The 26,083-nt window shown below is 32.2% G+C and overlaps 2 protein-coding genes across 2 annotated transcripts in view; one reads left to right on the top strand and one right to left on the bottom strand.

Annotated features, from left to right (window-relative positions):
- Positions 1-26,083, bottom strand: part of LOC140434413 (single insulin-like growth factor-binding domain protein-1) — a 151,055-nt gene that overhangs the window by 122,424 nt on the left and 2,548 nt on the right. The window lies entirely within an intron of this gene.
- The window catches only part of LOC140434412 (uncharacterized), a 55,721-nt gene continuing 39,504 nt past the window's right edge, over positions 9,867-26,083 (top strand). Inside the window, exons 1-2 of the mRNA XM_072522656.1 lie at positions 9,867-10,190; positions 23,669-23,848. Coding sequence (XP_072378757.1) covers positions 10,094-10,190; positions 23,669-23,848 — 277 coding nt within the window. The 5' untranslated portion in view covers positions 9,867-10,093. The remainder of the gene's footprint in view (positions 10,191-23,668; positions 23,849-26,083) is intronic.

Raw genomic sequence — 26,083 nt, 5'->3', positions numbered from 1 at the left:
GGAAGGGGCCTCGCAAGAAATATGTAAGTCTATATTCTGCGGGTTTTCGATAATTTCGTCTGCATTATCTCTGGGAATACCTAGCATCTCCTGAAAATGCTCTTTCCATCTCTCTACTTGGTCATCTGTTGTAGTAAGTAGTTCGCCTGTCTTGGATCTTACAATGTTCGAACATTGCTACTTCAATACTTTACCCATATTGATGACATAGCTGTTGTGAGAAGGATTGTAGCAGCCTTGCAGAGACATAAAAGAGTCGCTGACTAAATATTGGAAAGCGCTATCAAAACCTGTGGCACTCTAGCAGAAACTTGGACTCTTGTCAGGAAGAATAAAAATCAACTTCGTTGATACTGGTAAACCTGGCAAAACAAATATCGAGAAAATAGAGTACAGAAAGTACCTAGACGTTATATCGTATCTTCTCTACTACTGAAGGTTATTCGAAAGGGACTGCTTGTCAACATCAAAGAGCTTGGTCGTAGTGAATATTTTTCTTTCTTCTTCCTATGGCGCTCTATTCAAATAATGAATGTGTGCGATTTCTTCGGCAAATTTTTCTCTACTCTCGGCTGATTTTATTTGATCTTCATAATTTCTACGACAGTTTTTTTGTCTCAACTCCAGGTTTTTTTTTAATTTTTTTTTTGTTATTACGAGTTGGGGAGGAAATATTGGTGATTCCTCAATGGGTGTCCAAAGTATGATGTTTTTCTGACTTATATGGCGTGGAAAAGTTTTCTTTCTTTGCTTAAATGATCGAGAACCTATTATATGACATATCAAAGTGATTTTTAGGTTCAAAATTATCAAACTTACTCCACTAAAAATCCACAAGGAAAAGCTCATAGCGTGACTGTAATAATGGTAACAAACAGTATTAGTCTCCATGAAACAAACAAAACTAGAGAATTAAACATAAAACGACCTCGATAACAATAAAGGACTGGCGTGGACAACTGATCTTCTGTTCTGCTATTTATTGACCAGCAAAAAAAAAACAATGACGGAAAATGATTATATTACATACTTTAAAATACTTGGACCAAAATAAGCATCATAGATTGGGGATCAACGATCACAACGATCATAACCACATGTGGACAAACTCTACTCAACTATTTAGGTCAACCTATTTACTTGGCAAATGACAGGCAAGAAATACCATATCTCATTGACTCCTGTGCCATAAAAGGCATTGCCTCAAATTACTTAAATATAAACCGTTATTTGATTTGTCTTCTGAATACTCTCTCTTCTTTATAAATGTGAACACAGCGATATGTCACATCAACAAACCACCAACACTAACCAACAAAATAAGAAATTGGAACATATTTAATGAATTGGTGTCTGATTAAATCAACTTAAACCTACCACTAAAATTCACAAAGGATGTTAACGATGCAATACAACACCTAACCATGTCAATCTAAAAAGTTGTCCAAGCTGCTACTCCAGAAAGCTCCTATATAAAAAAACCAGGCTCATATCCTATCCGGACTGTTTATATAAGATGATTCGTAAAAATAAAACTAAGAAAAAAATGTCAAAATACTCGAGCCTTAATAGACAAAACAAATATAAAAAGAACTACACCTTAACTTAACTAACCCTGACAACTCAAAGAAGCACTAAATGAATACAAAGATGCTGGTATTAAACGTTTTTTTGGAAAACCTTTCTGTAAGTGAAAATAAAGACTACTTACTATGGCAACTGACAAGGAAACTTAAATGCAAACAACAAACTATGACTCCTATAAGAAAAGATGATGGTAGCTGGGTTCATAGTGATGAAGACAAAGCAAGCACTTTTGCGAAACATCTTATGTTATGAGAACAACCTCATTAGAAAAAAGCTTATGCAGACCGATCAAAAAAATAAAAATTTGTGAAATTACAGGTCATTGCAAAAGTAAACAAAAAAAGCACCCAGTTATGATCGTATCACTGGTCTAATACAATAAAATTTACCTGAAATGATTTGAATGAATGAAACTAGTTTGATAAGTGTTCTACCAATTATTGCAATGCTTTTTAGAAAGATCTTTATGATTAGTAGAATTGAACCTATCATCTTGAAAAATAACTTAATACCAAGATACCAATCTGGCTTTAGACAAAAACATGGTATGATGTCCCTTAAAAACAAGTCCTACAGTACAGTCTTCCTAAACGTCTCACAGGTATTTAACAAGGTCTGGCATAATGGTCTAACCACATCCCATAGCCAAAATTCTACAGTCATATATAACAGATAGATCCTTCTTAATTGATCATGGCGAAGCTTGCACTTTCCTATATTCAATCTCGACAGGAGTCCTTCAAGGTGGTGTAGTCGGTCCAATCCTATAATTATTATACACAGCTGATATCCCTACCAGAAATAATACTACAAGTGCTACGTATACAGATGATGCCGTCGTAATGGCCACTTATATGAATCCAAGATTAGCATCCAGAAATTTGCAAAACCATTTAAAGCAATTAGAAGATTTGTTAAAACTATGGCGTGTCAAAGTAAATATTATTAAATTGACTCACATCACATTCACGCTAAAAAGAGAGAACTGCATTCTGGTATCTATAAACAGAAAATTACTACTTACTAGGAACGATGTCAAATATCTGGGTATCAACACAGATAAACACCTAAATTGAGGAAAACCTATTATATATTGTCCAAACGACTACAACTGGGCATGGTTTACAAGAAAACGTACTGGATTATGAATCGGAAGTTAGGTTTAAGTATCCAAAACAAACTTCTTCTCTACAAGGCAATATTACAACCGGTATGGATGTACGGGATTCAAATCTGCGGAACTGCCAGTAATATAGACATGCAAAGACTACAAATATTTTAATCCAAAGTCCTTTGTGATGTCTTCAATGCTCCATGGTATGTGCCAAACTATATTATTCATCATGACCTGAATGTTAAAATTGTTCAAGAATCAACTGTCACTCAGTGTACAAACTACTTTTAGAGACTATCATCTCATCGAAATCCACTCGCAAACGATCTCGTGATTCCACCATTACTTAGCAGACTAAAAAGTTTGGATCTTTTAAATCTCACCACCGCTACAAACTAGGTAGAAGTTATTCATTTGTATAAAAATCAGAAATTTGGTAATGTAAACACCATTGTAATCAATCAAATGTAAACACCATTTGGTAATGTATGGAAAAACTGATAGTCGAGGGTAGAGTTGAAGGAAAGAGACCTAGGTGAAGATTTCCAAGCCGTTGGGTAGATCAAACAAAAATACTGATTAACCAAGGGTTACATGAAGGAGAAGGATGGAGAAAAATCGTGAAAAAACTGTAAAGGCCTGATGGTGTCACCACATCCCAAAAGGGATTAGAACTGAGAAGGAGAGGAAACGCCATTGTACATGTACGCCATTGGGTGTAGGTCTCACTGTGTCATTTTTTCTATATCTTTCGTACATATTGTTTATTGATAACTGATTGCGATAAACGAAGAAAAAAAGTTGTTCTTAATATTGATTATTTTCAGAGTGATTATCACCGTAAAGGGAGTGAGAACCACAATAAATCCAAATAAAATGTGTTTAATTCAATATTTAAAAATTGTGAATAACTGATACTACATTATATGTACCTAAATAATTAAAAAGTTGTCTATATCATTCCACTTCTTAAACCACAAACGTCTTCGGATCACCCTCTAGATTGGCGTAAATTATTATCGCATTCGCAAACTCGGTATTACTTCAAACTTCAAATTAGTATCTTAAAATGGATTGCCTTGAAGATGACGTAGACCATGAAGTCATAGGGGCCTTGATTATATTAATGACCAGACTAAAGTTACTCCCAAAAGTCGCCTACAAAAATGGCCACAAAACACGTAATACTTAATTTTGTTTTATTTTTAAAATTTCACATTAATTGAAAAGTGGATTTAAAATTAATGAGGAACGAAAGTTTAGTAAATTATGTTAATTATGTTGATGCAAGCGGATGCATTAAGTTTGTTGAAAACAAATTAATTTATTAACTTAATATTGCATTTATGTGATTATTTTTGAACGGTATTTCTGCCAGTAAATTGTTTTTATGTAATAAAAATGAAAAGTAATACCTACCTTATTGCTCGAAATAAGTTGTGAACAATAATGCCACTTGTTACCCCTAAACATGACATTTTTTCTACAACCTCTTAATAAAAGAAAACTAAAATCAAACTTTATAATATTTAAAAATGGAAGAAGGAAAAATGCCTGGAAAAATTAATTTTACTGTTTTAATTTTTTGTCCAATATTATCACCTATATAGCCTTAAGCAGCTGTGTGACTCAGCCATGATCGGTGGAAGCTATGCCCTATGTATAAATGACAGTATAGTAGATTCAACCATTTAGCAATTTTATTTAAAGGGTTTTCTTTGTGATGTACGATTTACAGTCACATCCACTTTTTCTTCAAAATGACGTTAGACATCCTATCCCATAGTTTCAATCCCAATAGTTTCAAAACACGCCAAATCCAACGTCGTTTTGGCCATCTTTAGTTTCAAACTTCGCCACATCCAACGCAATCAATGAGACGCCTGGTTCAGTCATGTGACTTTCCAGCACGCTCAGAGAGTGTTAATCTCTTCACACAAGTTTATTCTGCTTGATTTTGACAAGGTGATAGAACATTGAAAACTATTTAAGTCTGTACATTTTAGAATAAGCTTTTTTAGCTGTAATTGTGGCAAAAACTTGTGTTATTAACGTCTTAAAATCTTATTTTCGAGGAGTAATCAATACTCACTTTAACTTTGGTTTTGGTTCACCAAGAACATATACTTGGTTTGGAACATATACCTATGTTTTTACCTGGATGAGCAGTTAAAAATAGAAAAAACATGAAGAAGCAAATGTTAAAAAATCAAAAACAAGTACACAAGTTAAAATCGGATGCCTTTTATGAAATTTTAAAGACTGCTGATGATTAGACCGTAGTTTTAACATTTGACTGACAAAAGAAGTTATTATTGACCAGAGTGCCGGATCAATTAGCTTATTTTAGCGGACAGTATTCCTTTTACAACTTTACTGTTATCAATGACCACTCTAAAACCAAACTAACAAAAGCAAATGTCCACTGCTACACTTGGTGTGAGAGTGAGTTTCCAAAAAACTTTAGTTCAATCACCTTCTGTCTTTATCACCACTTGTTAAATGAAAATTTTAACAAAAAAATAAAAGTAAATTGTTTTGCTGATGGTTGTGGTGGAGAAAATAGAACACTATTCTTATTGCTATGCTTCTGGCAAAATATGGCACTGTTCACAAAGTAGAAGTGACAGCACCAGTCTATGAATTTAAACGTGAATTTAAAAAGGTATAAATAGAATAAGATGGGTTATGTGGTCGCCAATATCTCTGAAAGATAGACATTTAGAAGAAGATAAAAGAAACCAGGGAATTGGCAATTTAGATTTAACCCCTTCAAACGAATGATTTAAAAAAAGAGAGAAAACTGGTAAAAGGCGAAGTTGCTTATAGGACAGACACCTGTAAATTCAGGCAAGTTACTATACCAAATGACATACATCAAAATATTATGCTGATTGAGATGGAAAAAGAAGTGACTCCAAAGCCCTTAAAAATTAGGGATGTTGCTAAACTTGAGTCTCTTCAATTTTACTTTCAATCGGAGAAAAATCAAAATAAAAATACAGAAGAAACACCAGAAGAGTACAGAAGTAGAAGAGGAAATTGAAGATGACAATTTTGAAGTTTTTTAGTGAAAACGAATCTAAAAAGATGCTCTCAGTAAGTAATATTTGCTAATGATTAAGTTACCTTTTGTGTAAATATCCTAGTTTTAACGTAATACAGTAAAACCTCGATATAACGGTCTACTTGGGGGGAGGGGGTGTCCTTTAAAGCCGAAAGTCCGTCATATAAAAATTTGGTTAAAATAATCAAAATACTTTTTTTTGAAAATATATATATACACTGTAATTAGATATATATATATATATATATATATATATATATATATATATATATATATATATATATATATATATATATATATATAATACAAACTACAAACAAAATTCTATTTAAGTAATTGCCTTCGGATATTCGTCGTGAAGTGACGTTGCTGTGGATATCGACGCGCTTGCTGTCGGTAATCCCGTTTTGAACAAGTTTCGTTTGCTCTTTCCATGTTTGCTGTTTTTCTATGATCAACTCCCTAAATACAGTTTAATTTAATAATCAATAAATGTTGTTAGATCGTCGAGATGCGATCTTACCTCTGATAACTTTATTTTTAACAGTCTTGTTTTGTCGTCTTGTTTGCTATCTTTACTTCCGTCTTCATTTTTAAGGTTCATAACTTCATCTGCTATTTCACTTTCAGTCATGATGGTATACCCAGGGTCACCTTTATCTACTTCTAGCGATTGTAAAACATCTTCCTCAGCTACATGTTCTCCGGCATTCTTACGTATTGTTCTACAGAAATTAGTAACTTTCAACCCTTCTAAATCTATGTCTGCATCTTGGCCATCAAACAAATTCTTCCAACCGTTTTTTAATGTTTGCTCTTTTACCTGCTTACCTGCTTTTACATGCTGCAGCAAAATTAAAAATTGTTGATTTTAAATTGTAAGACCTTAAATTTTGCAAGGTACGTTGTGCTCTTGTATCTTCTGCATTATCTCCATCGTACAATACAACCATTACTTCGTCTAAAAACTTTCTACGATATATTCGTTTAGCTGCCAAAATTATTCCCTGATCCATGTGTTAAATAAGCGATGTTGTATTTTTTGGCAAAAAAATACACCTGAAGTTTCCATCTTCTGAACGTAGAATATTTTTAGAGGCGTGAGCAGAAGCGTTGTCTAAAAGCAATAAACATTTCGCCTCTTCTGACGGTATTCCCAATTTCTTCTCTTGAAATTTTCTCACTGAAGGTACAATTTCTTTGAAAAACCAATTTTTGAAAGTATCTGAGGTGAACCATGCCTTCTTAGAGCTATAATATGAAAGGGGTATATGATGCATTATGTCTTTTAAAACTCTAGGTTTACGAGATTTGCCAACCACTACAGGTATTAATCTATGCGATCCATTAGCGTTAGCACAAAGCAGTGCCAAGATCCTGTCCTTGTTGATTTTTCTTCCAGAATCCGATTATTTATATTTGGAGGCTTGTGCGCTTTTAGGCAAAGTACGCCATAATAAACTAGTTTCGTCAACATTGTAAATCTAAGATTCTAATAGCATTTCGTTACTTACTTGCTATATGTGCTACTAATTTTTGCCTAAAAGGTTCTGTTTCTTCTTTAGGTGCAGTTGAAGCTTCGCCGTAAATTCTTTGATTCATGATTCCGTGCCTTTTACGAAAGCGCAAGAGCCATCCATCACTTGCTCTGGTATGTCCATATAATTTGCTAATTTAATTGTAGCAAATTTCAATTCCACTGCTCGGACCAGGATCCCACTAGAACGTTGTTGGCCATACCATTTTAATATTGCTTCTTCGAGTGAAGTTTCACGAGCCAATTTCATTCGTTTTCCAAGATTGCTATGCTCTCCTACATCACACATGAATGCAAATTTATTTATTTTGTTTTTGTTTTTTTATGTCCGAAAGTTTGCTTTTTTATGCCATATTGATTACATAATATGAGACGCATGTGTAATATTAACAGTATGTTTTTATTTTTTTTACATTTGACCGGATTTTTTGTCCGTTATATCCGAAGTCCGTTAAATAGAGGTCCGTTATATCGAGGTTTTACTGTAATTTCTAAAACTTAACTGTGACGACTCAATACAGAATTTGCATTGTATAAATTTTTTTATTATACCTTTATACCTTTATTTTTGACTATTTTTCAGAAGAATATCAAAACCCGACAAATCCAAATTTACAAAGACTATTTTTCCTCATGACAATGACTATTTTTCCTCATGACAAATCTTTATTCTGTTGATATGTTTTCATAATTTGTCACTAAGAAACGTTGAAATGTAGAAATTTTTGGTAAAAAAAGTACGTTTCTATTGCGGTGGGTCTGTTTGTTACAGCTTTTGCCACTTTGCTAAATAAGTATGCAAGTGCATGTGGAGGCATTTAATTCTAGAAGCATCACATATAAAATTGTGTACTTTTTTGATCTAGTATATTACTAGCTTAACACAGAAACTTTGATATTTCGGTATCTAAAAAGATTGTCCAATTTTTGGGTTTTTATGCAGTCCTTTGCTTTTTTAGTACAGTCAACTATTTAACTGATTTAAGTCAATATCCTGGGGTTTTCATTAGGTAGTGATGCGTCTCAAATAGCCTCTCCTACTCAAATGTCAACCTCACCTTCACTTTGGTGATCATTATAATCACAATCGAGGACTAGCGACCGAATCTGGGCGGTATAAACTTTATATCTTGCACGAAGGAAATGTAGTTGCCCCCAGGATTTCTATCTCATGAGGCTTGTCTGGAATCTAAAGTGGCACCAGACTCAGATAAAAAAAATTGGAAGAAACAAACCGAGCGGATAGAATGTTGAACCACTTTGGCATCATCAAAAACATGGACACCATTTAGTGGCTAGAATGTTCATACACTTTAGGAGATTTCTTAGTTAGCTGAAGCAGTAAAAAAATTAAATCAATATAAACTAAGCTACTCTATAACGATATAAGTAAAATGGAGGGGGGGACAATGGCGAACACAACATTCAACCAATCAAAATGGCTCACGAGAACTGGTGTTATAAAGTAGCAAAGACAATGGCAGTCACTAGAGAGTGCTGGTCTCCTACTCAGCAAGCGAGTCAAATAATGCCTTATTTTATAGAAACCAATAATAATGATAGATTTATGACTGTCAGATTCGATACCAGATACCCTAAGATAATATTGATTTAGTACCATACTCCTACGAACACATTTCCCCAAAAAGATAAACACATTTTCTATAAACAACTTGAAAATAAGATTTAGCAAGTAAACCAAGGCGATTTATTTATAGTGATGGGCGACATGAACGCTTAAATTGGAGAAGACTACGCTAATTTAAAAACCGTAATGGGCTAACCACAGCATAGGTATTGGTGTGATCATCTTCCTACATGAAAATATCCAGAAAGGACTGCACCTGGTAATACCAGAGAAAATCAAATATACCACATCGCCATATCAAAAAAATACAGATTATCTCTGCTTGATGTATGTAATAAAACAGGAGCAGGCATGGCAAGTGACCATCATCCCCTAATTTGAATTTATAAAATCTAGATGGCAAAAACAAAATTATGTAAAGTACCAACAGGCTAAGATACAATTTAGACAAACTTTATTAACTACTTTGCTTCGGTCGAAAAAATGAGCACCTGAATGAGTAAACCTCTTCATGAGTGACATCCCAATGGAGTCAGCCAAGACTATATCGGCAATACAGCGTCGAACTATTGGTTAACATCAGGAAAGATGTTCCCTGAAACACAAGGTTCCTTACTCGCCATTTAGGATCAGGTTGTACCAACCAAAAATTACTTGAAATATGGTACTGACTTGACAAACTGGAGGGATCGAGTACGATCCTCGGCACTGACAAATTTTTGAATTTTAATTTTCTAATGTTAGGGGCGCTTGCGTGACCTAAAAACCCTAATACTAGACCTTAAATAGAAAGTTACACGAACTTTACTTTATCTAATCGGTTGATGATTTATAGATATTTGCGAAACAGTAACAGTCCTTTGAACTTCAGTTTTAGTATAAAAAAAATACAAAGTTCCATGCAAAAATTTGCTAAAACTTGGCAACGTTGCATATTATATACGCAAATAACCCCTCTAAAATTTTTGCCCGAGCAAAAGGCCACGTACAAGCCTCCATCGGGATAAATATTTATTTATCCTCAATAAAAGTTGACTGGTCTATCTCGAATAAACACAAAAAGTCGTATTTGAAGTGTTTCTCCCGAAAATCTATTTCAGTGCGATTCAAACGTCAGAAAATTGGAAACGTGGAAGTTTTGTGTCAAAACTTTTTAGTAGTGTTACGGACTTTTGGTTTTGTGGTATGATTTTTTGAGAAATGGGGATGATTACCAGGGTTAGAGGACGTTTACGAAGCCTTCACACCTTGCCGAAGTTGGACCCCGAGGAAAGGGATGAAAAAATTGCAGAAACAGGTAATATAAAGATTTAACGTTTGTGTCACGACAAAGATAATTTATATTTCCTTTGATATTCAATCTCAATAGACACATTTTATTACGCAAATAAACACTTGTTAACACAGTTACATGTTTCTAAATTTAAAATAGTCGTCTATAAAATATATTTTTGTAGTTTCATAGCTCATAAAGAATCTATAAACATCAAAGATATTTTACGAGAAACTAATATAAAATACATACTAGCTACCAAGGTTAATAGCTAAGTTATACAGTATTGCAGGATACAAATAAATAAAACACATACCCCAGTTTTATTATATAGTTTACTTTCTTTGTCTTAATCATTCTGTCCTTTGAAACAAACTAATTCGTTCATTCTCAGAGTAGTAAAAGAAACTAATCCTTCCTTTTAAATATTTTTTGTCTATTTTTTATAGCTTATCTATATAACTTCACATATTGTTGCATTCGACATATTACCATTTTGTCTGCGCTATCTTCTCCAGAACTACGTGTTTTTTAAATTCCTCCTTAATGTAAATTTTCAGTATGTGTTTTGCATATTTTTTTTATTTTATACACTGTTTTGCAAAATAGATTTATTGCAATGTAGCGTCATAATACTGATTTTATTAATTTTATTTCCATAAAGATTCTTTCATTGATTGATATTTAAAGTTTCCTACCTTTTCAAACTCATATTCGCCAATATTTAATCATATCATATTAACTGTATTTTTTCTTGAGCATATTAGGTTTTTTGTTTTATCTTGATTTATTGCCAAACTCATCTTAGATGTTTCTTTGCACAACTTCGCAAATTATTCCTTTAAATTGTATAGGTTTCTGCTAATTAATGGTATGTCGTCAGCGTAAGCCACAAGTTGCGACGTCAATGTTATGGTTTTACCTCTTATTTCGATAGCATAAAATCTATGAAAAGGAGGTGTTAAGTAGATATCATGTTCGTAACACTTCTCAATTGGTTGCGTGGTTATGTGTATTTCGTCTATTGCTGACCTTTCCTCTCGAAATCCCTGCTGATAGTCTCCTATTTTAGTTTTAATGTAGTTTGAGTCTTTGTCAACAAAGAACAGGTAAATTCCATAAAATATTTGGAAACAAATATTAATAGTCAGTGTAATCCAAAAAAAGAAATCCTATCAAGAATCGAACAAGCAAGGAAAACATTCATGAGCATTAAAACATTTTTTACAAGATCAGACCTTAGTCTACAGCTTAGAATCCGAATGATCAGATGTTTACGTTTTTTCTGTCTTACTGTATGGCTGTGAAAGTTGGACAATGGACTCTGAAATAGAAAAAAGAATAGATGCCTTTGAGATATAGATATACAGACGAATGTTGAGGATTCCATGGGTACAAAGAGTTACTAATGTTGAGGTACTTCGTCGCATGTGTAAACAAAAAGAATTACTAAGAATTATCAAAGAGAGGAAAATGCAATACTTGGGTCATGTGCTGAGAGGCGAAAGATATGAATTACTTCAAGTTATACTGGAAGGAAAAGTACATGGCAAAAGATCAGTAGGAAGACGCCAGAACTCGTGGCTGAAAGACCTGAGGAGATGGTTCGACCGCTCATCCGCAGAGATCTTTCGCGCAGCATTAGTCTGATTAATGATGTCAATATTTGGTAGCAGCTGTTTAACAATGCTACTCCACTATAGTTGCATTGTGTGGTGTTACCTTTCTTTAGAATAAGAAATGTCCACCCTCTTTTCCATTCTTCGGGCATTCGTTCTTATTTCCAAAACCTTACTAGTAGGTCGTATTTCGTTTTGTTGCTTTAGATTTCTTACTACATGTAAAAAATCCTCATATTTTGTTTTTATCATTAAGATATGTTTCTTCTGTGCAGTAGTGAGCGCATCCCCTAGCCTTAAATACCTCTTCGTAATGTTTCTCCCATATTTTGGCATCAATCTTAACTGTTGGTTTTTTCTTGTTCTGTGATTTTACATATTTATATAGCTTGTTCGTATACCTACATATACATTGTTCTTGCTATTTACTTCCAACTCTTCTATAAGTTTATCAATTCATTTCTTTTGTCTATTTGTACAGCATTTGTCTTTCTTTCTTCTGCTATATTTTTCCAAGTCTTATTCTCTACCTCTCTTAAACCATTTTTTTGGTGCTAGATTTCTATCCTGGTTACTGTTTCGCAGTACTCGTCGTACTATTCTTTTTTCATTCTATTTTTTTATATCCTATTACGTTTTATCCACAGCCAAGTCATACTGAACACTATACATAAAAAACGAATTCCATCTAATTATGGACTTATGTTTCCAAAAGGAAACAATTTCTTCTACAGAGAACCTAAAAAATAAGGTATTTTGCTAACAAAACTATCTTACTAAACAAAGGAATCAATATATGAGAAGTGATAATGATCGAGAAGGTGAAGAGCAAGAACAGAATATAATATTACTTTAAGGATAAAAAATATAGCTCTGTGGAACATATATTAAGGATAAATCCAAAAATAACGCACTAAAAAGTAATAAAAAAAAGGAATATCCTAAAACGACTAGAGCAACTACCTCTACTTCGGTAGGCATTTTATCTCGGCCTCCATTCCAGTCGTCGCTTTGTCCATCCGTTATCTATCATTCGTGATCTGCCCAGTTTCATTTCAGTGTTGCTATTCTCTTTGTAGCATCAGCCATTCCTGACCTTATAGCGGTTTGGGATCTTGTCTCATAAAGAAATGCCAAACATGGTTCAATTTTCGGCCATTCTGACCTTCTAGCGGTTTGGGATTTAGTCTATTAGAGAAATGCCCAACCTAGCACGCTCCATCGTCCTATGAGCCACATGAATCTTTTGCAAGCACTATTCTCCTTGTCATTGTCAACGTTTTGGTTCCGTAAGTCAATACTGGTTACAGTACACATTTATTAAAGTTTGTTCTTTCAAAACATATTATAGAGTTAAATGATTTGAAAATATGATTTAACTTTCGCAGGGCTGCCCAAGTCCGTTTTATATGGCGGAAAAGCTCAACGGTTTGATTATCTTTTCCTGTGCGAATCTAGTGACCTAGGTATTTATAGACTATTACCTGGTATATAGATCTTGTTCATACACATATATTTTCGCTGAATACAAGATTTGTCATCATCTTCATTTTAAACAAATTAATTTTCAATACCCCTTGTAAAGCGGAACAATAGAGCTGATTTAGAAGTTCCTTGGTCTCGCCAGTTATTAGCATAATATCATCTACAAACCTCAGACGGCTAAGCTTGCCTATACTTATATTTATGCCCTTGTCGGTGAGATTTGCTCTTCTACCAAAAGTGTCGTAAACGGTTTCGGTAATATGGTATCCCCCTGATGTTCTCCACGTTGTATTAAGAATTTTTGAGTTTGTTGCTCACCCATTCTAAAACTAGCTGTGACACTAGTGTTAGACAGACAAATGCTATAAAATTGTCATACTGTCACACTAAATATTGGATAGCTAAAAAGAAAGCATCTCAACGAATGTGTGTAGATTGATGAGGAATGACAAAAAGGGATTATATTAAGCATGTTTGTATTATGGAAAGTCTAGGTGTGGTAACAATTGATGTTGGTGAGGAGGTATAAATTCAAATCATTAGGAGATGTTCATTAGCAAAATGATAATTAAACAATAGGAAGAATTGTTAAGTTTCAAGTTCCTGGAAGTTTTATTGGGTACAGACCAATGAAGACCTGATAGGCTGCATATAGAAGTCTTCAATGATGCCTACTAATGCTCTAGAACTCCATTTTTATAGAAGGTCTAAAAAGTTGCATTCAGAAGGGAAATGCTACTGTAGTTTTTAAAAATGTGTTTATTTTGTATATTCGTAATGTTCATAAATTATCGCTGGCTAACGTTTTATCAGAATATAGCATTTAAAATATTTTCAAATGATAAAATCAAGTAAATGTGGACTATGTTTTTACTTTAGACGAACAATAAAGGCGCATACCTACTTCTGCTATATTCTACTGCAAACAACAACTATGATGGTTTGGATATATTACTCAGAACATTTAATTTATTTAGTAGAAAAATAAAAATCGTTGATTTTAGTGAAAAAAATAAGTAAAACTTTAAGTACTTAAGTACAAACGATTCAATTAGGAAAGTAAATATAAACAAAGCAGTTATTTTTTTCTTTGAATTATTTAATTTCTTTAATAAAGCAGTTCTTTTAATTATTTAATTTCTTTAATATAAAATTTTATTTACAGGTATCGCACGATTTCCTTTAAATTTAACAATTTATTTAAAAAAGTGTTTAAGCTGTAAAGAAGACATTCTTAATTAAAGTTTTTGGTTAGGGATTTATTTTATCATCACCAGGCTTATAAGGTCGATATTCTCTAATAATAAGAACAAAACATTTCCTGGTCCCAAAAATATAACTCCACAAGTCGAGGGAATTAATTTTTTGATTTGATCTTACCAAGGCAATTGCCCATAGAATTAATATTAATGGTTCGTCTATTCGTAAGCGCCCACTAAACAAAATAAAACACATTATCCAATTCAGAACATTTTATTTTGTTTGCTTCGAATTAGTTTTGATCAGTGGCGTACTTGGATTAGAAAACAAAGTTTCTTTTTGGTTTAACATTATTATATCTGTTTTATTATCATAATTGAAATTAGACCTCAGACAAATTAAAATAGATTTTTAAACACTCGCATCAAAAAGAAAGGAATAACACCAGCTTTCAGAACAAATAACAACTTAGACAAATATATTAAAAACAACAAGAACCAAAATAAAAAGCACTCACACAGTGGTGTATACAAACTTAAATGTGGCGACGGTTCAAAAACTTACATCGGTCAAACTGGTAGAAATTTTAATAAACGAATAGCAGAATATAAAAGGGCTTTCAATAATAGAAAATCCGATTCTACATACGCTCTTTACCTTCTAGATCATAATCATTCTTTTAATGACGAATTTCAAATTCTTCACATTCAAAATAAATTCCTTAAGCTATCCTTGTTAGAATCTATGGAAATTAACAAATTAAAAAACACAGATTTAATTCTGAATGACCAACTTGAGACAAACAGTTCTCCCCCCTCAACCTATTTCATTAAAGACTAACGCATGTGTACTCGTAAACACGACTAAATTGTAAACGCATGCCAAAAATAGATCACTTGAGAAAGGCAATCAGCCGAAACAGCTGTAGTGTTATGATTTTATAATAAATGTTGTGGAAGTTTTGAAAACAAAGTTTTCAGTGTTTTATTGTTACATAAAAACAATAATAATTATAATGAAAATAGTTGCAATTGACTAGAATTAATATGTAGATTATAGGGTTAAATAAAAAAAATAAAAATCAGGATTAAGATTATATGTAGCAAAACAAAAATTTAATGCCAGGTATAAAAAATTATACATTAAAAAGTTACATGAGAATAAAGATCACTGCTAAACAAAATAGTAAACGTAAAAACAGAGCTGATATTAAGGAATTATATATAGAAAAAATTATACATCCACAATGGATTAAATAATAGCATTATCTTCTCTGTTTAGATATAGATATTACAAGTTTATATCTTTACAATCACTTTTTCTCTGCTATTTACATTTGTCTTAGCTACTATTTTAAGTTCTAATACCCTATTATTACAAGCTCTGAAACTCCGTTCCGATTAAACTTCAGCTTCTACGTGCAAGTCTTTTATTGTTAGCCTTAACGAAATTATTACAGGCATTCTGACATTGACTGATATTTGTCGGTGAGCTAACCTGAATAGATGTTTTCCCAGTTTTCTAAATCTTGACTAAAAGTTTCCAAGAAAAGTTTATTTCTAAAACTTACTAAAGTTAAAACATAGTCATCATCACAACGGTAATAAATTTTGCTCTCATATCTTGCAAGAAAAACTAGGGCCACTGCTCTAAATGTTGTAAGCAACGAAAAGACGTTTTTACGTGATTTATCTACATTATTATTTGCAGATAATCAAGTTAAACACCCAGAAATCTACATATATTGCATATGTTAATACGGAATGATGATATCTATGTAAAGAACTTGAAACACGTAAACGAAGTTAACAAGAATCTGAAAGTGTTGGGAACTTACAGCAAGTATCGAACGCTATAACTCAGGAAGACGTCAAACATAAAATAATTAAAAATACAGAGAAAACTGGAATATTAACATAAACGGAAAATATCTCAATAACAGACAAAACTGAAGAAGATGTGCAAAGAATGATAGATGAGCTAAATAGAGGTTCCGCAAATATTAAATTACAGATGAATGATAATAAAATAAACGATCACCTACTAAAATGAAGAAATAACAAGAAGAATAAGGTTGCGTGGACATCATACGAAAAACTGTTGTACGTCTTGTCTTGTTAAAGAACAAGAAATATCAATAATACCAATAGTCAAAAGTATTCAATCAATTTATATTTCATGTTCTAACAATGGACAAACGTTCAAACCTGGACGTTTACAAAAGAACTCATGAAAAAAGTAGCAAAATCAGAAAAATCCATGGACAAAACAAACACTTAACGTCAAATTAATTTTTACTAAAGTAAAAAGACGAGAGATAAAATAAAATATTCACTGCAGACCGTAGAACCGCAAATGAAAAAGATCGACACTGCAAATGGTATAAAGTAGTGATATTTTTTTAGATAACATTTGGGGCAAAACCGATGCAAATTGTGTATAATAGAGAATTATAAAAGATGAAAGAGGTTGTTTTATTTAAAGCTTTATTCTTTCGGCTGTTTAAATAGATAAATAGATAGATAGATATATAGAGTCAAAGGAAACAAAAGTAACCGCCGTCACAATGCCTCTGCTGCTGAATGCAGCAGAGGCAGAGACAGAGGCAGAGACAGAAACAGAGCAGAAGAGCTGAGAAGTGAAACTTAATCATGATATTGAAACAAGAACGTGAATTGGAAGTGCCATATCAGATTTTCAACGAATAAAAAACTATCATAAACTTCACCTTATCACTTCACTTTATTGTATGCATATTATTTTATGTAGCGGAACATGGACCCTAGGAGTAAATAGTTCAAGACAGTTAAAAGTCTATGAAATATGTGTATGAGTATTGCGAAGAATGCTAAATATTTAGAAGACATAATAAAAACAGTAGAGCGAACCTGTAAGCATTACGAAAATACCTAAAACACTTTTACACGTATTTACAAAGAGTTAAAGCGTCTTATATCTCATAATGGAGGAAAAAATGAAAGTGAAAAAGGGTTCAAGAAATTCTTCATATTTAGAAAATATATAAAATATGTATTTAAAAAAATTCCAAAAAAATCTTCATATTAATAAAAGAGATTGGACGGGGTTGAACCAAAGATCATTATACTACATATATTGATTCCATCCCAGACGTTAGCAATCGAAAGGACATTTAAAGAACTTTAATAAATTTATTTGACTAATTAAATCATATGATAAACTTCTTTCTTAAATTATTATCTAATACGTAATAATTTATTTGATTTTTTTGTTACGACTCTGTAAAACTATCAGTTCAACCAGGTCATAAATAATATTTGAGGACACATCCAAGACATGAGGGCTTAGAAAATTAGGTAGTACATCTGTTTCTCTCGTGTACATGCATTGTTTTCGATGCTAAAAATACCGTAATGTTATCTTCTTTACTATCTAAAAATATCTCCCATAATTTTTAATAATTGAACGTACGTGATTTTTGCTTTGATCGACGTTGTTTTCCGTACGAAATTTACGGTGGCCTTTACACAGAGGTGTTTACTTAGTATCCTAATTGAAATGTTGCTCTTCGATCAATATTTTTGTTGGTTTAGAACCATTTTCCTTTGGCATGGTTTTAAAAGATGTTTATTTAAAACGTCATTAATAATTTTTGATTTTCAAAACTGATTTGTTTTAATATACAATGGGTTGTAGAACAAACATTATTGTTTGTTATGTAGAATATGTAAAAACATTATTCTATATAAGATGTACCGTTATTTCTTTCATAAAAAAGTGACTATATTTTACGTATTTTTAAAATTTAAATAATATTTTTTAAATTGAGTAAAGTAATTTTATTTACACTAAAAGAAATACAGACTGCCAGCTATGATTATAAGGCAACCCTTCATGCATTGTTCATAGATTTTAAACAAGCCTATAATAGGATAAGAAGAAATTAAATGTATGAAGCACTGAGCTCCTTGGTCATACTCGAAAAACTGGTTAGGTTAGTAAGAATGACTCAGAACAGCACACAAAATCATGTAGTTTGGAGAGGATTTTCATCGGATGAATTTTAAGTGAATAGAGGTCTTAGACAAACAAATCGGTTATTCACGGTGCTTTTTTATTTTGGTATTGGAAAATGGGTGGATTCATCTTCAACAATGAACATCAATGTCTGGTCTACGCTGACGATCTTAATATTCTAACGAAAACAAGAAAAAAATTACAAAATGTTATAAAAAGATTAGAAAAGGAGGCAAAATATTTTGACCTAGAAATAGACCAGGAAAAGTCTAGAAAAGTCAGTTTAGTTTCATATCTAATAAATCAAGGGAATATAATTTCGAGAGATTGGTCCATTTTACTTATATGGGGGTTATAATAGAAGATAAAGGTCAGGAAAAATGGAAACTGAATGCCAGATTGGCAAAGGGAAATAAAAAGATGTGACACCTAAGACCACTGATAAAATCCTAATATGTATCGAGAAAACCATAGTTAGGGATATATAAAACAGTAAAAAATCCCACAGTGACGTATGGTAGTGAAGTATGGACAGTGAAAAAAGCAAATATGTAGAAATTGGAAAGATGGGAAAGGAAAATGCTGATAGCTATATATGGAGGCAAAAAATGGGGCACGTGATGAGAATGGTAAGGAAGAGGAAGCCAAAGATGATTTTAAAACGAGGACCACTCACGAAAAAAAGAAAAGGACGACCCAGACAAAGATGGTTTAGTAGCGTACTGAAAGAACTCAGAAAAGGGGGACTTGATGGTTGGGAAGAAAAAGCAATAAACAGGAATGAATGAAGGAGAATAGGAGTAGGCAAGGAACATGATTGGACAAGAAGTAATCCCAGTTAATACAAGTTTTGTAATATATAAGTAATATATTAATAGTATAAATTGTATTTTAGTCCTAGGACTTCAAGGCCTGTTGTGCTTTGTAAATAAATAATTTTATTATTTATTTATTATTTTAAACATTTTTTATAAAAATTTTTATAGATTTTAATAAAATTAAAAAAGTTTACACGTTTTATAAAAAATTCCCCTCGTCGAATAAATGGACTCTCCCAACTGTTTACTGTGACTGTGAACCACGAACCGCTGTTTTTTATTTCAGGTCGCCCTTCCGTGACGCTCGTCTCACGGCATTTTACTCGCTTTAATATGATTTATATCAAGATATATTTGCTAATAGCGAAGGAAAACTAGAAAATATACAAGTTTAAATAAACCAAATAATATTAATGTAATATGCAGTTCAACCCGAAACCAGCAAAATAATTGTTAGAGGAGAGGATACAATATTGTAAAGTTCAAATAAAAAAATCTAAGCTCTATAGAGCTCTTCCCGTGAGTGTGTCAGCATCAATTCTCATTACATAACCAGCCAAGAGAAATCTCTGGAGTCTATCGAATTCTGAGATAGGTGATTCTTTAACCAGTTGACAAAGTATTTGTCCCAACATTGTCCAATTAGTACTTGGACCAGTTATTTAAAAAGACACTTGAGAGACTGTCAGGCGAAATGAAAATTAACGGGGAACTACTTAATGTAATAAGATACGCGGACGATACAGTAGTAGGAGTACAGTAACAGGAGTATCTGTCAAAAAATATTGAAAGTCTCCAAATTCTGCTTGATTATATTCACGAAGTAGGAGAAGAAATGGGCAGTAAAATAAACTCAAACAAAACCAAATTTAGCTTCAATTAAATTAAGTCCAAGTTAAAAAAAATTCACAAAATTACATATTTGGGAACTATCATAATGGGCCAATATCACAGATCCAGACTTAGAAATAAAACGCATAAAGCATAAATCATGGTTTCGAAAATTAGTTTACGGATTTATATATCAGATGTCACTATTGCGTCCAGATCGAAGCCATTTTAGAGTTGCTTCTAATATGACAGGAAAGATTATTTTCATGTTCAGAGCGGTTGTGAATAGCCGCTCCAAAGATCCCTTTTAGGGTGAAATACGTAAAAGCGGATACACAAACGTTCTGTACGTGAAATCAAATCTTAACTGTCTTTTCTTTTTTCTGGATATAGAATATTTCAACTGATCCTTAAAGGCAAAATAGAAGGACGTAGAGGTGTAGATAGAAAACAGGTTCCTTGGTTACAAAACATTAGTGAATTTTCATGTAGCATTGTAGCACAAGGTCGAGAAGCCTTCGCAATGTTCAAATTGTGTTTTCTGTTACTACCCATATATCACATCCATAACATACTATTGGTCCATTTATGGTTTGTTAACCTTAATTGCCGATATACGATTCTAGAGTGGAATATGTCCGTTAGTGAGAAATATACTTTGTTGCTCGCCATTTTTTTTTTTTTAATTTCCTAGATAGGTAAAGCTCTTCATGGTTTTAACATCGTCCTCTACTTAAATTTGACTTCTAATTCTCTTCGCTAGTGTCTGTGTTAGTGTACGTATTGACTTATACCTTGAATATATCATATGTGTACGTTTTTCTTTAGAATATCATCAAATAGAATGTCCTCTAGACTAAACGAATTTCAATCACCAGAACAGCAGTATATAGACAAAGGTGCAGAACGATGAACCAAATACTTACACATAACAAATGACATGCATACAATATACCACTATATATGGTAATTACCAGAAATTTAAAAAAGCTTTTTGATGTGCCAATACCATGAGCATTAATAACCTCTCTAAATAGAAGTCAAATAGATGCCGCTAAAACAGTTAACCTATTTACCGACAAACAACAGATTGAAATAAAAAGAAGTGGATACTTCTACAAGAATACCCGCTGTCTCTAAAGCTAATCAATAATCTACTAGGACATTTTCAAATCTCTTAACCAACAGCGTCTTCAAAATCCCATTTCCATTGACTATAGTCTTGTAGATTCTTATTTTTCTACCTTGTCTAAGTTGTATGTCCCATGGCAAATAATTTAATTGATTTGTACTTACCTCGTCCAATTTGCTTCTTTATTTCAGTCTTAGTAGGGCCTCACTAAATATGAATTAACTGAAGAAAATAGTTGGTGGCTAACAAACCAGAAGCAGAGAATAGGACGAAACAGAAATACATCAAAAATAAAAGTAACGGAAAACCATAAAATTTTTAGGTAAACATACAATTAAATGAAGAAACTATAGAGACCACCACATAAGTAAATTTTGGTTAAAAACTTACCTTTTAGTGGTCAATATAGTCAAACAAAATAAAACTAAGAAAACAACTCAATTGGACAGCATTCAATAGGCTAAATTTAGTTTTTAAATGTTTTTTAATGCAAATATCCCTATCGATCAAAAAATTAAAGTCAAAAAAGAATTAAACAAACTTAACTCATAAAAGACCCCAGGTTATGATTTACTCGGTACAAGAACCATTACTATACTGAGAGCTATATTTAACCGTATGCTAAGTTTATCATACTTTTCAAAAATATGGAAATACGCTAAAATCATTATGATCCTCAAGCCAGAAAAAGAGCCCAATGAAGTAACATCTTATGGACAAATCAGCCTACTCTCAATCGTAAGCAAATGAATCCCAATGAATTTCTAACATTTCTAACATCAGTTTGGTTTTCGGGAAAATCACTTCAGTACCCAACAAGTCCATCGAATGATAAATGAAATATTCAGTCTTGAATAAAAGAAATACTGCAACGCTATCTTCTTAGACAAATAGATATTTCTCTGTAACATTCAACGACCCGCAATTCAAGCGCTGTCTTATTAACCCAAGAGTTCCGCAAGATAGTGTTCCCGGACCGCTGCTTATCTCACTCTACACAGACCATATACCAGAGATTAATAATACTACAATCGCTTCCTTTGCGGACAACGTAGCAAAACTAGCTGTAATAGAAAATCACATACAAGTATTATAAGACCTGCAACATCATCTGGACATACCCAGTGATTGGTACACAAAATATCGAACAAAAGTAAACAAACAAAATTAACTCAAATAAAATTTACCAACCGCCACAATATATGCCCACCTGTAAGAATGAGTAATGTGAGAATACCAATAGTACAGTAACATATGCTACATACCTTGGCCTCTATCTTGACCAACGTCTCACTTGGAAAAAACGTATCCAGACCAAAAGAAGACAGCTTGACTTTAAATTCTGGCAAATGTATTGGATTCTTGGACGTAAATCAAAACTAAACATCCAAAACACAATTCTTCTATACAAAGTCATACTTAAACCTATCTGGCACTACGGACTACACCTATGGGGCTGTGCAAAGCCAAAGTCGCTGAATATCATCCAAAGATTTCAGTCTAAAGTTCTAAGATCGATAGTGGATGTACGATGGTACGTAAATAATCAAACATTTCACTATGACTTAAGGATTTCTGTCACCAGAGAAGAAATCAATTGAGCCACGGAGTCTTAAAATAAACGTACTATTCACCACAAAATGAGATAGAAAGGGAATTATTCAACAATGGTCACAAGGAGACTGGATAGAACCTGGTCCCTGTCCCTTCTTTACGCCCAAAACCAGTAACGTAATATTCTATAGTAACGTTATATTAGTATTCTCTATTGATGTAGATTGTAAATAAATATTGTCATAAAAAAATGCTCTTTCAAACAACAACAAAAAAAAATATTTACATAATTACTACATCCAGTTATGATCTACAGTGACTCGAGTTTGGTCTCTTCAAAATCCAACTAAAAGTAGCTAAATATTCAAAAGAAAAAAGAAAATATATACACTTTGCATAAGTCTAAGATACAACAAAACAAACACTTGAATATTGGTAATGAGACAACAGTACAAGACATAGAAATACCGTATCTAGAAATGTTGATAATTTTGAAACCTAAAACAAGCGAAAGATGGAGGGGAGGATCATGACTAATATGTAGAGATGGTATAACCAAAGTGCAAAATATATTGGATAAGGAGAACGTCAAAGTGCGACAATAACCTTTGGGAGGAATATAGCAGGGAATGGAGTTGTTGAGAAATGATGATATCATTGATGATGATGAACTCTTTTAAAAAACCCCGTTATAGTGTCGAACACTGGTCAATACAAAGTACTTTATATTAAAGCGGGATAGATTATAGTTAAAAATTATTCTCAACCAGAGAAAGGGAAACACACATCGATAAACTGATGTTATAGATTATTGTTAAAATTTTAAATACGTCAATTTTTTATACTTTATGTTCTTTTTTATTTCAGTTTGTCTATTGTCAGTACTATTCCTATTACCGTACTGTTCCCGAGGTCACGCCCCACTTCTCTTGAGTCTTGGAGGATGGTGTTTAGCCAGTTATTCGTGTCTAGTACTACCAGTACTAATTTCAGCGAATTACAAATATCCAGTGAGATGGCTCCGGCAACTGGGTAATAAAGTGGCAGGTAAGTCAAATGGAATTAAAACCAAAAATGCGCAAAGGGTCGTGCTAGCATACGTTCTAGGCAGTAAATGAAACAATACATCGATCTAAATTTGGAGAATTTACATAGATCAAAGAATCACTTGGAATACATACGAACTCAGATTCTCAGATACCTTATATAATTAAAAATAAAACCAATAATGACGCTATAAAGCAAAAATTATATTTATGTCATAACTAATAGTCACATCTTAGTTCAAAGAAAATTTCATAAGTTGCTACTTAAAGTATTTTTATAATTTAATTATTAAAATGTATTAAATTTTTTATTATATTACAGCAAATTTAATATATTGCTAGCTTTATTACTATAATTAACTCTACTTTATAATGTTTATGTTATTCGTGTAGGTAGTATTAAACGATTCAGTAAAACATACTCCATAGTTATTTGTTTTTAATAGCTGTAAATAGATGGTAAGTAAATATAAAAAATAACAACTTTGCATGTAGTTTGATTTTACGAATTTGTCTGGATCATAAACTAGTAGACTGGGTATAAGTCTAAGACTGTATTTAACATAATCTATAACTGTATGTCTATAACTGTATTTAAGACTTGTTTTATATTTGAACACGCAAATCAAGACTTAAAAGTGCAGCAGAACAAAAACTTACAGGCCATTTTTATATCAAGGAATTCGGTTGCAGTTAGGACTTAGCTAGAAAAATTATAAATTTATATTTTGTTAACATGTTGTGACAAAGGTAAGTAACATGGTTAACCCTCCGTTAGTACGGCACGGTCCATTAGACCTCAGCTCACAACAAAATTAAAATTTAAATATTTACACAAATTGCAGGTATCTGGTGTTTCTAATAGCTTCCTAGAATTCATCTATTTACACTTGGGTGCAATATAATCCTTTAAAATCCGGAAACGACATAATAAAATAAATTTGTTCAGTCATACGGTCGAGACACTAATAATAAATCTCCTTAAAATGCATTATATCTACAATCGGCTTTTCCATTGTATTGTAATGAAGAGAGGTGGCTGGTGAAAGGATTGGTGATATGAATTGTCAATATTTATCGAAATAAGTCAAGTAGGTCTTTTATATTCAATGAAGGTGAAAGCGATACGAACGTAGTAACTATTTTTGTAGGCCTTCCTAAAGTCAGTAAATAAAAACTTGTCTTTTAGTTAAACTATTTTTATCCATAGTGCCCTACGACATCTCGTATGTAACTCTACTATCATTAATAAGGAAGACACTGTTTAGTACCCTTTTGGCAGTTGCCTTGTTTGTTTCTTTTATCTTAATATATTCGTAATATCCTTCCTTATATTTAACGTATCACATGCTCCAATCGGACCAATAACAAAGGAGATGTGGGTTAATGAAGTTTCATATCTGCTTATTAGTGAATTTTTAATATTTTTTTATAATAATACCACACAAGTTCTTTACAGTTTAAAAAATCTTAATTTTTCCTTTAAAAATTTTGTTTATTTGTTTTAATAATTTTCAAAATTTGATAAATATAAAATAGAATTTATTCATCATTTACATTTTCATTATTATTTTGTATTTATGTTTAATGACTTCATTTTGATTATCATTATACTATATTAAAATGGTTTTAAAAAATCAAAAACTGATATATGTTGTAATTTTTGGAGTGGAAGCATTACTTTCTTATCGTCTAAGCACGGAGCCATGGTTTTTAATGTAATTTATTTTAATTTTATTCGATTAATTTAATTGACGTAATTTTATTTAATTTTTTTCTATTTTTAAAATCAAAATTACCCAAGTCGATCCGGTATTTCTCGAGTTGTTATAAAAAGTTAAAAAAAATTAAATGATGTTAAAAACCAGCATGTACCTTCTTACATATAAACCAAATACATATAAACTAACATAAAGCTTTAATTTATTTTGTATTAAATCATTCCTTAATAATATTATTAATATTAATTATTAATTCAATTAATATGTAACTAATATAGTATTATTAATTAACCATATTGTTTCAAGGACAAAAAATGAATGAACTGTCAGATGTCAAATGAGTTGAACTGTCAGAACTGTTTAAAAATATTATTAAAATTAATTATTAATTATATTTATATATAATTAATAGAGTATGATTAATTAAACGTATCGGTTCAAATATGATTGAAATATGGTAGTTCATATTTCTTTCCTAGATGGTGTCGGTATGTTACTGGACAAACGGCGTGACT

Source organism: Diabrotica undecimpunctata, chromosome 2 (assembly GCF_040954645.1).
Source record: "Diabrotica undecimpunctata isolate CICGRU chromosome 2, icDiaUnde3, whole genome shotgun sequence".
NCBI classification, from domain to species: Eukaryota; Metazoa; Arthropoda; class Insecta; order Coleoptera; family Chrysomelidae; genus Diabrotica; species Diabrotica undecimpunctata.
Note: the sequence above shows the minus strand (reverse complement) of the source record. Positions and strands in the feature narration are given on the sequence as shown.